The following is a 12,902-nucleotide window of genomic DNA, read 5'->3' as shown; positions in this document are numbered from 1 at the left end:
GGACCAGGTGTCAGCCAGGAGCAGCCCTTTCGTGGTCCCAGGGATTCTGAAGGTACACAGACCGCCCCACCCCCACCACTTAGCCCCTGCCCTTCGCTGTCTCCTAACGCATCAACACCTGGGAATCTCCTTCTTAGCAGGGCAAAGGCCAGCGCCACCGCCCAGCCTCTCCATAAGGGCCCCCCAGCCATCTCTGACATGCTGGTCCCCCTCCCATGCCCAGTTCTCCTCCTGTCCCCTCTCTCTTCCTGCCCCTCTCTGGGGTGGCCATGGGATCCTGAACTTACAGGTCTTCCCTCACCTGGGTGAGCGCTTCCCTCAGCAGCCCTGCCGCCCGCCCCTCCACAGCAACCCCACGGGCAGGCGCTCTGAGGAGGGGGTCCCTATCTCCTCTCTGCATCCCAAGTCTGAGTGCCTCCACTGGGCCATACCCAGAGTCTCCCATGGGTCTCCAGCTCGCCCTCGGCTACCATAGCAACCAGAGCCTCCTTCTTAGCCCCAAGCAGAACCCGCCTTTCCCACAGAGCTCGGTGGGCTCCGGAACGGCTCTCTCTTGAGCCACCCTGACCCAGCTTATTTCTGCCTCAGGGCCTTTGCATGGTTTCCTCTCCCCCATGACTTTTCCTCCCCAGAGTCCCAGCAGGGTAGTGATCCAAGCACAGGCCCTGGGTTGGGCTGCCCATGTGAGTACTCAGCTGGGCCTCTGTGCCTAACATGGACCGTGACACTGCCATCCTCAAAGCCCCCACCCACCTCCTTCCCCACTAGAGGATACTGGATGAAATCCCACCCCCACATGCCAGCCCACGCACCCCTATGCGGACAGCCTCTGGACCCACATGCACCCGGCCTCACTTCCACCTGGGCCTCCTGTCCACACACCACCCCCTGCCCCCCTTCTGCTTGACAAACTTATCCTCAAGTCTATGTGCAGTCAAGCTCCACGAATCCCGTGCCTGCCTCCTCTCTACCCGCGGGCAGAGCTGGGTGCTAGGAGCCAAAGCAGCTCCTTCGGGAGCCTGGTGTGTGGAAGGACAGGCTTAGACAGAGATCCCTTCCATATCATACGGAAGGGGACAGCAGCAGGGGGAGCACGTGAGTGGTCCTGATGTGATGTTCGGATTTAGGAAAGGCCCTCGTTGGGAGGTGGTGCCTGAACTGGGCTGGGCTACGTCAGAGGTCAAGAACGGTGCGACACATTTGCAGAATGACGGTATGGAAAAAAAGCCCAGATAGGCAAGACTGCGGTGCAATGAGCGGAGGCGAACGGGCAGGGGGCTGGGTATACGTGCAGATCCTGTGTCGCATGTGCTCGCCAGGGGGAGGGGGATTCGGCCAGGCCGTGTCTGCCTCAGGACACTGACCTCTACCTCCCAGCCAACGGAAAACCGCCGCGAGCTTTACATGCCAAAAGAAAGCAGTCACATTCAAATCTTAAAATAGAGGTCTGCCAACTGGAGATGGAGAGATTAGGTTATTTCGGGAAGCCAGACACGAAATGATGGAGACGGAGAGCAGGGCCCACAGCTCCGAGGAGGCGATAGAGATTCCAGAACGATCTAGGAGGCCGGGGCAGTTGCATCTGGGGACAGCTTAGTCGTGAGGAATCCATGCTCGTCCCCTCATGGGTGCTATCAGCTGAGAAGGCGATCCAGGGGAAGGGAGAGTCTGGAGGTTTGGCAATAGGCCCCGGGGCATGACCTGGGATCCAGCGAGGGCTCTCTGAGGGGGCTGGAGAAGGAAGTGTGACAGGTTTGCTCCTACTGTGCACCACATTCCCCTTCGTTTCATTTGTGTGTGCACCTAGGGCGGCAGAAGGAACTTCCACGGGGGAAGATGCTTATTTCTTCTCGTGCAGGACCCATGACCACGGGACCACCGGCTGCAGGGGTAGGGTGTGAAGCAATATGGGGGAACAGAGAGGTGGAGGAGAACCAGCAGAGGTGGGATGTGGAAGCTGACAGGGAGGGTTTCAGGGGAGAGAGGTCGTGGTGTCAGACACAGAGACCCTCCAGAGAGGGAGGCTGGGAAGTATCTCCAGGATGTGGCCAGCACCCAGCACTGCCAGGACGGTAAACACCTCCGTCCTTGAGGCTCTCACAGTGCATCAGCCCCTGTACTCACCACACCTGGCATCTGGGCCTGGAACAGCTCTCACCGTTGGGGGCTGTGCCGTGCCTGACCCGATACTCGGCAGGATCCCCCGCGAGGTGCCCCCCAGATGCCCGATTGCCAGGAGCGCTCCATCTCCCCTGTGTTGTGACCATCAAACAGGTCTTTAGGTTTTGCCGGCTGGCCCAAGAGAGTTGCTCCCGTTGAGGACTATGGCCCCAAGCCAGGGCGGCACTTGGCACCTAAGCTCTCTGTTACCTTAAATCAGAAAAGCCCGGGGGCGCCTGGGTGGCTCAGTCGTTAAGCCTTCGGCTCAGGTCAGGATCCCAGGATCTTGGGATGGAGCCCCCACATCGGGCCCCCTACTCAGCGGGGAAGCCTGCTTCTCCCTCTCCCACTCTTCCTGCTTATGTTCCCTCTCTCGCTGTCTCTCTCTCTCTCTCTGTCAAATAAATAAATAAAACCTTAAAAACAAACAAACAAACAAAAACCAAAGAAAAGCCCAGCGCCGGACCCACCTCTGCCCCACGCAGTCTTGGACGCCTGCGGCGGTGGCCCTGGAACTCATCTGCCCTGAATCCCCAGCCCCGCGCACGGACTGCAGTCCGCTGTTTCGGAGAAGGAGCCCAAGGCTGGAGGCTCGTCCCTCCCACCCAGCTGGAGACCTGCTCCCCAGCAGGGGCAAAAGCAGGGCTGCCCTGTCTCCCCACCACCGAGCTGGGGCCCTATCAAATCTCCGAGTCTGCCACCCGATCCCAGGCAGGCACGTAGTCTTCTCTCCTTCCCTGCACTGTCCTTAGTGAGTGCTTTGTCCCTTGGGGAATAAACACAGCTTTAAAAAAAAAAAAAAAAAAGTCTATATTCAGGCAGGAGTCACCTGCCACAAAAGCTGATGGAAATCCGTCCAGCAGTGGATTTCCACGAAAGCCCACCAGGCCAGGCTTGAGCTCCTCTTCAGCTGTGTGGCTCCTTCCAGGGCCCGGGGAGCCCCGTGGGAACAGCAGTTACCATAGGTGAGAGATCTGGGTTCAAATTCCCATGGCACGGCTGACACAGAAACTCCGTCTCTGCGGCCCGTGTCATTGTGCTCTTAAGCCAGGGTTAAAAGTCATAACGTGGGGGGCCATGCTGGGACACAGGAAGTACAGAAGAAACGCTCACTTCTGGAAAAATATCGTGTCCTAGAAGTGGGTGGTACAGGTTCTACCAATACAGGGCTTGTGGAGACTTCTAGAACACCAGCAGAATCATTAGGAGGGGCCAGTTTGCCCACAGTTCCAACGAGAGAGGACAAAGCAAAGTACATGGAAGCCCTGCAGACGCTCCAGAAATACGAGGGAGGTTGGTGTTATTCGAGAGAGGTTGGTGGCTGAAGTGGGGGAACAGTACGGGACACGGCCTAGGTCCTAGCGCTCGACCCTGGTGTCACCCTGGGTAAGTCCCAAGCTCTCAGAGTCTCAATATTTTCATTGATGAAACTGGATTTTAAAAAGAAAAAAAAGACCCGCAATACCTAAGGGACCCTCCACTGGGTGTCCAGGACAGGGAGGCCCTGTCCCTGTCCCCACAAAACCCATTGTCCCACAAGCAGGCTCCGCCCATGGCTGACTGCTCCATCCAGGTCATTCCATCCACCTTTTATGCCGAATCCCGCCCCTGCACACATAATGCCAAGGACGGGAACGTGCCCCTCGCACTCACTCTCTGGACACAGAATCTGGTGACTCCAAACCTGGTGTTACAGGCTGGATTGTGTCCCCTAAAATGCACATGTTGAAGCCCTAATCCCAAGGCCTCGAGTGACCTTATTTGGAGACAGGGTCATGGCCGATGTAATTCACTAAGCTGCAGCCCTAGTCTACTGCGACCGGCGTTCTTAAGAAAAGGGACCCCGGACGCAGACACAGATGCTCATGGGGACAGTGACGCCGAGACACAGGCAGAAGACCCAGCCGCCCAGCAGCCGAGGACTCTAGCCTGGCCCTGGTCCTCCTTAACCACCCTCAGAAGGACCCGCACCGACAGCACCTCGTCTGGGACTTCGGGCCTCCAGAGCTGTGAGCGCTGTGGTGGGACAGGGCGGCCTTGGTGGGCAGCTTGAGCAAACAAACCCACCTGTCAGTCCAGCGACTGCCCAGCTGCCCTCCCTTGAGCATGTGGAGCGCTGTGGTCCCGGCCCATGGGCTCTCGGGGCCGCACAGGACACGGGTACGTGGGAGGCAATGGCTGGAGTGGCGGACAGATGGGCCCAGCTTTCTGAGGGAGCTCGGCAAAGGCCACGGCCCCTCACTGGCCCCACGGTGTGTGGGTAGCGGGGGAACGTGGAGGGCTGTGGCCTCCCTGGCTCCTGGCCACCCCAGAGCATGTTCCCTTACTGAGAGTGATGCAGCGCCCGGGGGGAACCGAGCCGATCCCCAGGCCCACCTGCCCCTGCCCCCCCACAGCCCGGGCCAGCCGTACCCCCTGACTCACCACCCAGTCGTGGCGTGCGATCATGGTCATGATGATCTGGTACTGGAAGTACACGGGGATGAGCAGCGGCGGCCCGACTGTGGGGAGAGCAGAGGCGCTTACACACGCCCTGATCTGTCCTGCCCCGCCACGCCGGACCAGTCAGTCAGGGGGAGCCCGGTGAGCACTGAACGGGGGCCCAGCTCTGCATCTCGCAGGCAGAGGCAGCGAACTGGGCCTGAGCGGGGGCTGGGAGCACACGACCCCCTCCCCCAGCCAGCGCCCCTCCCCCACCCCTCTCGGCAATGGGGGGCCCTTGAGTGTGGGACCCTGTGCCTCTGGGTCCCATCTACACCACAGGCCAGAAGCAGTCCTCGGGGAGGGGCGGCCCTTCGTGCTCGAACAGGCTTAGGGGCGATTCCTGGGTCTGAAGGGGCGGCAGGTGGTTGGTGGGGAGACAGATGGCCGTTGTGGAGTGTGCTTCGAGGGGGCCCCCAGCACTCACTCAGGAAGAAGTACTCGTGCTGGTGATTGTAAGGCAGGTATTTGAGTTTCTTCTTGCCGTACTGAGGAAAGAAAAGAGAGGGTGAGCACCCAGCCCCCCTCAGGCCCCAGCCGCCGGCCCCCCTGCCCGCCCCAACCTGCTCTGCCATCTCGGCTCCTGTCCCGTCAGTCTGCACCCTGGGCCCCCAGGCTGGGCCGCTCCGGCCCTCTGGCTCCCAGCTGCCCCGGCCAGCACCGGCCACCCTTTCCTCGGCCCCAGCTCCCGGCCTCCTCTGCCAGCCTGCAAGGCTGGGGCTCAGGGTCAAATCACCGCTCAAAGCCACACGAGAAATGCGCCCAGCTGGGATCTGAGCCCAAGAAAGCTGACTCAGAGCCCCCATGACAGGCGCTAATAAATAAATGTTTGTGCGGCGAAGGCACAAATGAACAGCTCATACGGGGCCCCACCGGGCCCCACCGAGGGAGCTCCTTGGCTCCAGTCTGCAGCCCTTTGAGAGTGAGAGAAGCCCCCGGAGCACGCTGGGGAGCCCCCTGGGGACGACAGCTGCCGGGAGAATGCAGATAAGGGCCCGGGGAGTTGCTATCAGTCACCGGGCTGGGAGCATTTTCCCCATAGAGCCTCCAGCAATTTTCCAAAGCTAATCACTTCTCTCAGGCAGGTAACTCTCAGTCGAGGGTGCTGACAGGCTGGGGACCCACCCTGGGGACCCTGATGCCCAGACGGTCAGAGCAAGGAGGGCCACGCTGGGGCCTGGGGGGTCCTCACTGCCCAAAGCCGATCAGGCCATGCTGAGCATGGGCTTGTAGGGGATCCCCTGCCCCACGGGGTCCCTGGAGCCCTTGAGTGCTAGGGTCCAGCCCTCTGCAGACCAGCCCACCTCGCTCCTTGGGGACTGAGACCGTAAGATGTTGCTCAAAGAGTGGCCCCTGTTCTTGCTTTTGGTGCCAAGATCTGCCAAGATCAGCTGCAAGATCACAGAGCCCCCGCACCCCCACCCCAGATGGCACCCAAATCACTGGTGGTTTAGAGGAGCCGATGAGAACACAGGCATAAGCGCCGGGGGCTGGCCCCTGGGACACGGCCCCTCCCTTGCTATTCCCCAGATCCAGCCATTTGCGAGGGTTCATTCCTACGTATTGTACTCAGGGAGATGGAAGCATGGATGGAGAGACCCCGGATGTTGGCTAAGACGATGACCTGTCTGCAGGTGAGAGCAAAGAGGGAAACGACTGTTAAAATCGCAGGGGGAGCCCACGACACCTGACAGGAGGAGCCCTGGCTGGGAGGGACCTCTTGGCACCAGCGGCCACGGTGACGGCCCGTCAGGCTGAAGCACCACTAGAACTGACCCGTTTGTCCCGTGCAGCCTCCTGTGCCTTGGCAGGGGTCTCACTCATCCCCAGAAAATGTGGCCATTGGCACAAGGATGGTCACTAAGGCTGGGCCCGAGACCGGCCTTGGAAGATTTCTCAGAAGAGGGAGTGGAGGGGCACCCCTCCACCCCCAGCGGCCCGTCAGGTGGGGAACACTGTGGCCTGGGGTTCCAGGGAGCAGGTGGTCTACAGACCAGGCCCCTGGATCCTGCCCTGACCTCCTCTCAGAAGCCAGGAAACAGACCCGCAAGCCCAGCCTCTGTCTGCAGCTTCTCGGCCCCAAACAGGAGCCCTCCCTGCCCCAGCTCTGCCCACGGGTCACCCCAGGAGGTTGCCCGAGGCCCCAAGGACCCTCTCGGGTTGGTTAGACTCTTGGGAAGAGAACACTAAGGGCGGCCCAGTCAGGTGGGCAGACCAGAGAGTCCCCGTAGGACTCGGAGGTGCCTAGGCTGCTGGGGTTGGGCGGGGGGTACCAGGGAATTCATCTGAAGTTGTGTTTCCGTAGTAGGCACGCCGTTCCCACTGATTTATGGTGACCCCTGGAGAGCAACAGATCACATACGCTGATGCTTGCCTGGCTGCCCCTGGCCTCCATGTTGCAGATGGTCCTGCAGGAGCTACCAGGTCCCCGGGCCTCTCTGTTGGACCCTGGCGGCTCCCAGGCTCCGGGAGGCAGGGCCTCGGGCCTCAAACCCAGTTCAATACTTGGGCTGTGGGCTTCACACACACTCCCCCCTCCTCTGCCCCGCCATGAGCTGTGGGTCCTAAGGGGTCTGATGGGCACTTCCCAGGGCCACTGGGGGACCGGCCAATGACGTGGGCATCACAGTCCTTCAGGGACAGAACGTCACAGAGCTGCGGTCACAGAGACACACATGGCCGTGTGTGGTGACACACTAGACCATCACTGCACGTCTGTTCCCTTCTCAGTGACTTCAGGTGGGGCTCAGACTGCAAGGCCACCTGTCGGGGCCTGGCTGGCCCACGGCACCAGTTTGTGGCTAACTTGCTGGCTCGGCTCTCTGCCAACATCTAATCACGTAAGTCATGGGTGCAGGGAGGGGTGGAAGAGGGGTCTAGAACGTACTGAGCTGGGGGTAGGGTTCTCGGCATCTCAAGTCATTGGAAAGCCGGAGTGACCCAACAGGCCCGTTCCCTAGGGTCCAGCAGGTGGTGGCCCCGGGCAGGTTCCTGCAGGACCCAGAAGCCCCGGCTTGGAGCAAGACAGCCTGGTTTTGGGTGGTGGTGCTGCCTTTTCCCACTGGAACCTCCAGCAAGTTAGCTCACATCTCTCGGCCTTGGGCCTTCCATCTCTGAAATGGGCGTGTTGGTAGCCCCTCGTTCATGGTTAAGCAAAGGTGACATGACGTCCCACATGCCAGGCCTGGCACAGTGCTGGGTGTGCGGACTTAGTCAGAGTCTGCCCTCCTCCCCGCACCTCCTTTGTCTCCCGAGAAAGCTCGGGTGGCAGGTCGGGTGGCAGGGCTGTCCTAGGCGAGACTCAGGGAAGACAGAGCATGCTTTCACTCGGACAGGGTGGCTCGTCGTGGTCGAGACCGATGGCTCCCTTTGACACATCCTCAGGCAGAGACTCACAGGGGAGGCAAACCAGGGCCAAGGGAGGGGGCGCCCTGCCAGCCCTGGTGGCCCCGGTTTCCCAGAGGTCCCCACTCCTCTGCCCAGGCTGGGCTGGCCCTCTTGGGCCCTGCCTCTCCACAGACCCCGGGCCGGGCTGGGATCGCAGCTGGAGTGCATGCCAAGGGCATGTGCCGGGGACTTTCCAGCTTTGGAACAAAATGTCTGAGGAGTGACAAGGGCCTTCCTTGTCCCTTCAAGGTTGGGGGAGGGGAGTTGTCACCAAGCCCAGTCCCTGCCTCTGGGAACCTGCAAACTCACAGAGAGAAATGAGCTACGTGACCAGGCTGGGCATGCACAGAATGACAAGGCCCCCGGCCCATAGGCCCTGAGAGGAGGACCCTGGTTGTTCCAAGGGAGGACTGGTCCCCTTGGCCAGATCACAAAGGTCTGCCTGAAGCAGGCAGCTAGGACGGTCGGCTGCAGACAAGCGGTGGGGCAGAGAGAGCGTCCCACATGGGTGGAAAGGTAGGATCTGGGGTGGGGAGGCACAGACACTTAGGTTCTGAAAGCCGGCCTCAGTGCCACGAGGGTAATGGCACCCCGTTCTCCTCTGGGCTGTGACAGGTAGATAAAAGGAGGGGCGAAGCCTGCCACTTACTTCACCTCTGTTTAAGACTGTTCTGGAAGCTCCAGAAATAAAAGGATGGAGCTATGAGAAAGAGCACCTTTTCGTTATTTTCAAGGATGTAACTGTCTACCCAGGAATCTCCAAAGAATCAGCTGAAAGACAACTAGAGTCCCAGAGAGGCCTGAGTGGACACCAGCTGGGCAGAAGCGAACCATCCAGAATCAACGGCTTCCCGAAACACTGGAGAAACACCGATCCCCATAACCAAAGCAGGATCGACCCAGGACTGAACTGGAAAGAAACACCCACGAGATGCATGAAGAAAAGTATAAAACTCTTCTAAGAGAAGAAAAAAGAGGCTTGAGGAACAGGCCTTACTGACAGAGCGTGAGAACTGCCGGCCAGGGTGGATGGAGGGCTGCCCGGGGCTCGCAGACGGCGCCCCTGTGTGAGGCTGACCGCCCAGCCTAGGCGCGGGGCTCAGGGGGTGCCCCCAGCACAGGTGGGGCCGTGCACCCTGACAGGGGTGCTGGGGAACTTGGCTGACTTCAGAAACGTGAAAGGCGGACACCAACCTACCCACTGCCCTTCTGGCCAAAGTTAGTTCAAAAGCGAAGCCGCAAAACACTGAAAATAATACATATGAACAACTTTCTTGGGGCCCCTGTCTGGCTCGGTCGGTAGAGCGTGGAACTCTTGATCTCCAGGTTGTGAGTACGGGCCCCACAGTAGGTGGAGAAACTACTTAAAAATAAAGTCTAAAAAAAAAAAAAAAAACCTTTCTAAGCATGAAAGAAATTAAAAGAATCAGCAGGTGGCAAAAACAAAAACACCAAAGTGAATACCTCTTGTTACATAAAACAAACAAAATCCTCCCAGAAGTCATAAATGAGACCAAAAGGCAGAGAACTCACAAGGAAAGGGGCTTCAGTGCTGAGATCATTCTACTTAATTTCTCCCTAGCCCTTTGGAGCTGGTTTGTTTACCTGGGCTTGGAGATAAGAGGCCTGACCTCCTTGCTCTGGAGGCCAGAGGCTTGCTCAACAGGCCCAAAGTCTGGTGATGTGGGGCCAGGTGGGGGGCCCTGCTGTGGTGTTCCAAATGGGCCTGGCAAAAGACATGGCCATCGGACCCACTGCTGGCAGGGGCGGGAGCACGCCCTTGGGGACACTGCTCGACCAGGAACAAAGCAAATAATCTGGCCTTTTCCCTCACACGTGTGTAAGAGGAGAGGATGTCCATGGGGTACTGTGGTCCCAGCTGTGGTCTTTCAAATGCTACTAACAACGGGATAACCAGATTTTTGAGAAATCTCGCACCCAGCACTGGCCTCAAAGCGGACATTCAAGAGGTGTGTAGGGGGAAGGTGTTGGAAGAAGGCTTCGCGGCCCGGAGCGCAGAGCGGAGAGCCTTCCTGCCAGCAGAGCTTGTGAGACTAGGTTTCTGTTGCTAGGGACGCAGACGACATCTGGCAGAGGACAGCCACCAGCTCTCCAACTTGGAGCCTCACACAGAAAGGGAAGCCTTGTCTTCGCTCATCAGAAGGCCCCCAGTTAATTAGCTGCATTATCTGGACACCACTAACCGAGGCTAGCGAGCCTCTTGCTAGAAGGAGGAGGCAAGCAGCACATACTTTGGAAGAGAATATAATCCCTGCCTGGTCAGCGAGGCTGCTGGCTTCCCAAGCACGGCGTGTTGGCTAATTTCCTCTACGATCGACAATGTTGCAGAAAACCTGCGTTTTGACTCAGATATTCTCTTGGATGGAACTGAGATGGGAAAGGCAAGGTGCAAGCCAGAACTGAAAGAACAGGCCCTCCCCTAGCCTCGTTCCAAGCCTCGGATGCCAACAGTGTCGGGAATACAGCACAGGTGGGAATCCGAGGCCCTGCTCCTGCCTCAATGGGCCTCGTCTGACAGGGGCTTACTGAGCCCCTCCGGAGCCCCTCCTCTGTGCCCAGCACTAGGATGACTAAGAGCTGCACAAAAGCAGCAGGATCTTCTAAACTTGGGCTTACTTCATCACCAAACTTCCGAAAAGCAAAGTACAGGTAGAATTTTTGGTAAATTAAACCCTAACATAGGGGCGGTCCCATAGGGACTCTACTTTCAAAAAAAAAAGAAAAAGAAAAAAATGTGTTTAAATGAGGGCATTCTTTAAATGCATTGGGGGGTGCTTTGATTAAAAAGAAACAGAATTAGCAACAGGTTTCCTATCTTACAAAATAACATGGGTTAGATCATGGTTTAGAAATACACCGGAGCACCAGACAGACCCAGGCAAAGACCAACGCAGCTGGACTCCCGAGAGAGGTCCAGGTCTGGTAAGGTGGCAAGTTACAGAACAGAATGTCTAAGTTTTAATTTTTTTTTTAAAGATTTTATTTATTTATTTGACAGAGAGCAAGCGATCACAAGTAGGCAGAGAGGCAGGCAGAAAGACAGGCTCCTTGCTGAGCAGAGGGCCTGACACAGGGCTTGATCCCAGGATCCTGAGATCATAACCTGAGCCAAAGGCAGAGGCTTTAACCCACTGAGCCATCCAGGTGCCCTGAATTTTAGTTTTTAAAATACATATGTGCTGGGGTTCCTGGGTGGCTCATGTGGTTAAGCGTCTGTCTTCGGCTCAGGTCGTGATCCCAGGGTCCTAGGATCGAGCCCCGTGTCTGGCTCCCTGCTTGGCAGGGAGTCTGTCTCTCCCTCTCCCTCTGACCCTCCCCTTGATTGCACACGCACATGCACTCTCCCTCTCAAATAAATAAAATCTTTAAAAAATAAATAAATAAATAAATAAATAAAAACAAAATGAATGTGTACATAAAAGCAATCTCGAAGGATTTATGTCCTGCGGGCTATCCTCAGGGGAATGGGATTTGGGGCAAAGGGGGAGGATGGAGGTAATAGCAGATTCACTTCGTAATTTTGTATACTTCTCTGATATTTAAATGTGTGTCACAGGTAAGTTCTCTATTTATAATAAAAATTGGGGGCGCCTGGGTGGCTTAGTGGGTTAAAGCCTCTGCCTTCAGCTCAGGTCATGATCTCAGGGTCCTGGATTGAGCCCCGCATCAGGCTCTCTGCTCAGCGGGGAGCCTGTTTTCCCCCATCTCTCTGCCTACTTGTGATCTCTCTCTCTCTGTGTCAAATAAATAAAAAATATCTTTAAAAAATTTATTTTAAAAAATTGAGCTAACATAAAAATAAGACCGTGTCCTATAGGGGAAGTAAACGACCTCACTGTCAGATCGGGGCCTCGCCCTAGGCTGGCTACTGAACCATAGGATCCTGAAACATGCCCCCCTTCCACAGAGACTCCCTTTGTCACGTCTGGGGAAGCAGGTTGGACCAGTCCAAGCTAGGTCCCTCTTGCCATCGAGGACTGTGACTCTTTCAGCAAGGTTTCCTTGAGCGGGTTTTGGGGACCACGTTCAAGGCTTGGACCTGTGCCTGCCTGCTGAACCGGGACGAGAGCTTCCTGACCCCCAGGAAGAAACCAGCTAGGAAGTGTTCTTCCCCAGCTCACGGGAAGGAGAAAGGCACCTAGGGCTCATTATTTATGCATAAGGTCATTCCATCGAAATTCCAGCTTGAATCATCCAGAAATTCCAGTTTGAATCATCCAGGGCGCCCGAGAAGGATTTCCAGGTAGACACCAGGTGCAGACGTGTTCGGATGACTCTGCAGCCCACAGGATTCCTTCCCGGGTTCCTGCCCAGGAGGCACACTTTCCCCATCTCCACATCAACGCTGACCCTTTGGCCTACCTCAATGGGCTGCGACTCGCCCAGGACGAACACGTGCAGCATGTTCACATCGGGGTCCTTGTGGAAGATGTTGGGCTTGGCGTGATGCTGGAAGTGACGATGGTTCCACCAGTTGGCGGACGCACCCTGGGGTGGGGGTGGGGGACACACAGGATGAGCGGCACAGTTCTCTGGGGGACCCGTCCCCAGTACCGCCAAGACTCAGAACCGACTCCACCCACCGTCATACACAGGGCCTCGGCCCCTCATCCCCGCCCCCCCCCCCAGCCTCCGAATGCCGCCCTGCCCGCCCTGAGGCTGGGGCGTGTGAAGGGAGCCAAGCCAGGCTGTCCCTCCGGGCCTGTTTCCCCCCCACAGTGAGCCACAGCGCAGCGAGTGCCGGTGTGAGCCCCACCCCCCCCCACCTCTGCCTCCACACAACCCCGAGGGCCGTGTTCTACGAGCAGAAACACTTCTGTTTCAGGAACGGGAAGAAGGGGTCTCTGCTCCGT

At 57.7% G+C, this 12,902-nt stretch overlaps 1 protein-coding gene across 1 annotated transcript in view; it reads right to left on the bottom strand.

The window, feature by feature from the left end:
• Positions 1 to 12,902, bottom strand: part of FADS2 (fatty acid desaturase 2) — a 31,293-nt gene that overhangs the window by 3,696 nt on the left and 14,695 nt on the right. Inside the window, exons 5-7 of the mRNA XM_044259436.1 lie at positions 12,412 to 12,537; positions 5,069 to 5,129; positions 4,585 to 4,661 (exon numbers count right to left, since the gene is read on the bottom strand). Coding sequence (XP_044115371.1) covers positions 4,585 to 4,661; positions 5,069 to 5,129; positions 12,412 to 12,537 — 264 coding nt within the window. The remainder of the gene's footprint in view (positions 1 to 4,584; positions 4,662 to 5,068; positions 5,130 to 12,411; positions 12,538 to 12,902) is intronic.

Source organism: Neovison vison, chromosome 7, assembly GCF_020171115.1.
Source record: "Neovison vison isolate M4711 chromosome 7, ASM_NN_V1, whole genome shotgun sequence".
NCBI classification, from domain to species: Eukaryota; Metazoa; Chordata; class Mammalia; order Carnivora; family Mustelidae; genus Neogale; species Neogale vison.
Note: the sequence above shows the minus strand (reverse complement) of the source record. Positions and strands in the feature narration are given on the sequence as shown.